The sequence below is a fragment of the Acanthisitta chloris genome, unplaced genomic scaffold (assembly GCF_000695815.1).
Source record: "Acanthisitta chloris isolate BGI_N310 unplaced genomic scaffold, ASM69581v1 scaffold23703, whole genome shotgun sequence".
NCBI lineage: Eukaryota > Metazoa > Chordata > Aves > Passeriformes > Acanthisittidae > Acanthisitta > Acanthisitta chloris.
This window is the reverse complement of record NW_008664696.1, coordinates 19,635-23,501: the sequence shown is the minus strand read 5'-3', so window position 1 is coordinate 23,501 and position 3,867 is coordinate 19,635. Positions and strand designations below refer to the sequence as shown.

At 51.8% G+C, this 3,867-nt stretch overlaps 1 protein-coding gene across 1 annotated transcript in view; it reads right to left on the bottom strand.

The window, feature by feature from the left end:
* Positions 1-6: 6 nt before the first annotated feature.
* Positions 7-3,867, bottom strand: part of ZNF618 (zinc finger protein 618) — a 21,309-nt gene continuing 17,448 nt past the window's right edge. The window contains exons 3-4 of the mRNA XM_009071473.1: positions 2,026-2,127; positions 7-1,632 (exon numbers count right to left, since the gene is read on the bottom strand). Coding sequence (XP_009069721.1) covers positions 119-1,632; positions 2,026-2,127 — 1,616 coding nt within the window. The 3' untranslated portion in view covers positions 7-118. The remainder of the gene's footprint in view (positions 1,633-2,025; positions 2,128-3,867) is intronic.

The window sequence follows — 3,867 nt, the reverse complement described above, 5'->3', positions numbered from 1 at the left end:
TAAAAAAGCACTTGGTTTCCAGGGGCATTCATAATGAGGTCCACAGTGTTTAGAACTTAAAATTCTTTTCTTTGTTTGGAACAGTGTTTTAAAGTTTTGTTTTAATTAAAAGACAGTCTTAAAGCATGTTGGACTTCAAAAACATGAGTTTGTTCATGTCTTCTGGACTGAGTAGCCTTCTCCTTTTGATCAAGAGAGCCTGCTCACACATATTTACACATTCGCTCCTGGCACCCACAGCAGGCACTGCTAAGAGCCAAAAGGCTAGCTTGGCTAGTTTTGTATGCTTTTGGGTAACACACGACCAGTACTGAAACAGGTCAGGGGTGGCCTGGAAGAGAGGTTCTTGCAAATAATCATACACTTCATTTTTCCCGAACCAATCTTCTTCCTGAGCTGCTGTGGCTTCCCCTGCTGCACGAGGCTTCTTGGTTGAAGGTTCAAATTCTGGTTCTTCTGCCCAGGATTCTTTCACCTCATTGATCAGCTCACAGACTTTGCCAATGATCTCTTCGTGCTGGTAGGGTGGGACGGGCCGCAGCTTCTGCTGGGGGTCTAAGATCATGGCTACCTTGTGGGCTGAGTGGACCTTGAAGTTCTCCTTCAGCGCTTCCAAGAAGAGGTGACAGAGTTTGCTGACCACCCCAGCATCATTAGCTTTGGAAGTGAATAGTTTCTCCAGTTTGACGTAGGTGGGCAGGACCAGCTGCAGGGTGGGGCGACTCTCGTTGCTCAGCTCGATCACAGCCTGTTTCACCGGAGCCAGGATGGCTGCCAGGTTGCTGAGCAGGTGTTTGTTCAGGTTTTGGATGAGGTTCATCTTCTTGGCCCTGCTGTAGAACTCACAGATCTGCTCATAGCGCTCATGGACCAGCAGCAGAGAGTCAGTGACCGAGTTCCAGCAGGGCGGGGGAGAGCTCTCTTCCAGGGAGCCAAAGGTCTCCTTGGAGAGGCCTGTGGATCCTGCTAGATCTTCACAGACATTCAGGAGCTCGATCACCTCGTGCATATTGCGAGCCTGTAGCGTTCTCTTGTTCAGCACACTCTGCACTACTGAGTTCAAGGCACAGGCCGAGCAGCGCAGGCACATCCCTGCCTTGGAGAAGGCCGAGGAGTTGACCTTGCAGTCCGTGACGTACACCGTCCTGATCTCCGACATCACGAACTCCGACAGCACGTTCTGCACCCAGTGGTGGATAAAATCACCATTGTCTCGAATGTCTACCCCCTTAATTCCCAGGACATAGCTCTTGATGTGGTTCCCTTCCACCTGGTAGGCCGTGAGGATGTAGCAGGAGTCGGGACCGACGCTCTGCGAGTGGCAGGTGACCCCGATGCCGAGGCAGGCGTTGCTGCCCAGGGCACAGGTGACTTTGACCTTCACTTGGTTGTACATCCTAGGCAGATGCTTCAGGGCCAGAGTGTTGAAATTGCCAAGGATTTCGGTGACGGAAAAGGCACCATAACGAGCTCCACTATCCACCAGGGTCTGCGCTAGCTTGATGAATTCCTTCCCACTCACCACGCTCAGCGCCCCCAGGTCAGTGCACATCACCCGCAGGAGCCTCTCGGCGATGTTCTGCCGCTCCTTCTCCGGGATCGCGCTGTTCCCCACCGAGCCGCTCGCTGATGCTGCAGGGAGACACAAGGGGGGAAAGAAAGCACAATATCAACATTGCTCCTCTGCAGCAGGAGAGAGGAGGAGTCACCAAACAATCCTTGGAGACCCCACACAGGTGGGACATGTTGGACAGAGCTCCTTGGTTAGGAGCTGCAGGGACAGGACAAGGAGCAATGGGGAGAAATTGAAAGGGGGAATTTAGATTAGGTATTAGGAAGAAGTTTTCCCTGTGAGGGTGGTGAGACACTGGCACAGGGTGCCCAGGGAGGCTGTGGCTGCCCCAACCCTGGCAGTGTTCACAGCCAGGTTGGCTAAAGCCTTGAGCAACCTGCTCTGGTGGGAGGTGTCCCTGTCCCCTGGAAGGGACAGATAAGGCCAGGACAAAGAGCAAAGCTGTTACATACTGTTGTTGGCATTATTTCTTTGGAGCTGTGGTTTCCACTTTTCCTCAACCACAGGGAGAGGTGACCTGGGCTGGCTGGAGGCAATGTAGTTCTCATTGTCAGCTGTGGGGTAAGAGACAGGGAGGGGTTAGAAGCACAAGATATTAATGCTTAAAGCACAAATAAGGGGAAACTACCCATCTGCTCAGCATTTACTCATGGTTCCCTTGGCTAAGGTGCCAACAGCCTCTCTGTAGCTTTTAGGCAGTTTTCAGTGAGCTGGTACAGCACCTTGGTGACTCTGAAAGTGTCTTTGGATTCACAAACTGTCACCTCAGGAATGTGGCTCTTTCTGTGCATCAGGGACACTGATGCCATCAGCACACCTTGAGAAATGCCACCTCATCAGAGGAAGCTGCACCTCAGGAGAAATGGAAGTTCTCTGCACAGCCTGACCTGTGCAATTCCCTTGCTTCTGAAATGAAAGGAGGTGGAGCTGACACTGATCCCTCTTTTCCCTTCCTGCCTCTTCCTGCACTGCAGGTGGCTGCCCTGTGCTTTCCTGTTAAGCACTTGGTTTTTCAAGCTGTGCTCAACTCCTCTGGATCTGAGGGTCATATTATCATATCTGGTTTCCTCCCCCTGCAGAAAGCAGGTCAGTCTGGGCTGCTCACTGCTGCCTCAGACTGCAAACACAAAGCCAAATAGCCAAGTTTCTGGAGTGTGACCAAAGCTCATCCCACCCTATGGTTGCAAAGACACCAACTACCCTCCAAGGCTTTGTGTTTGTGCTCCCAGTTCTGTGTTTGTAACTGGGCCACTCTGGCTGCCAATCTGATGGGATCTTACATGGAAATGCAGGCAAGAGGACTGAATTCTGTGTTGCATCCATATTCTTCCCTCTACTGTGCCCCAAGAACTTCTCTCGATTCTCCAGAGGAAATTTTCTAGTTCTTAGTATAGTAATTGTGCCCTGAAACAGGCTGGGAAGCATGGTGAAAGTGCACAATGTAATGAGGTGGAAGAGGAGGCAGAAAGATGGAGACTGATGACCAGGCTGGACAGAAGGATGGAATTAAAGCCAAAGAAAAGAGAACAGGTCCTTTGCTCATCACAGCTGGACTCAACTCACTTAATTTCGACTATCTCTGTTAGACACATGTCTCTTCAAAGCAGCCCCTCAGAGCTCCTTTTGCACTCAGTGGTGCTGAACAGGCTCATGAGTGTAACTCATTCACACAGGCACAACTAGATCCTCTTGCATTATAAGATCCATCACGCTCTGAACTCACCTGGAGTCACTAACTTCTCCACTGATGATAAAGGGAGACATAGTATCATAGTATGTTAAGGGGTTGAAATGGACCTCAGAGATGATCCAGCCCCAACCCCCTGCCCCGGGCAGGGACACCTCCCACCAGAGCAGGTTGCTCAAGGCTTTAGCCAACCTGGCTGTGAACACTGCCAGGGTTGGGGCAGCCACAGCCTCCCTGGGCAACCTGGGACAGGGTCTCACCACCCTCACAGGGAAAACTTCTGCCTAAGATCTAAATTTCCTCTTTCGACCTCAGAGATGATCCAGCCCCAACCCCCTGCCCCGGGCAGGGACACCTCCCACCAGAGCAGGTTGCTCAAGGCTTTAGCCAACCTGGCTGTGAACACTGCCAGGGTTGGGGCAGCCACAGCCTCCCTGGGCAACCTGGGACAGGGTCTCACCACCCTCACAGGGAAAACTTCTGCCTAAGATCTAAATTTCCTCTTTCTAATTTGTAACCATTGTCCCTTGTCCTGTCCCTGCAGCTCCTAACCAAGAGTCCCTCTGCAGCGTCCCTGGAGCCCCTTCAGCTCCTGGCAGGTTGCTCT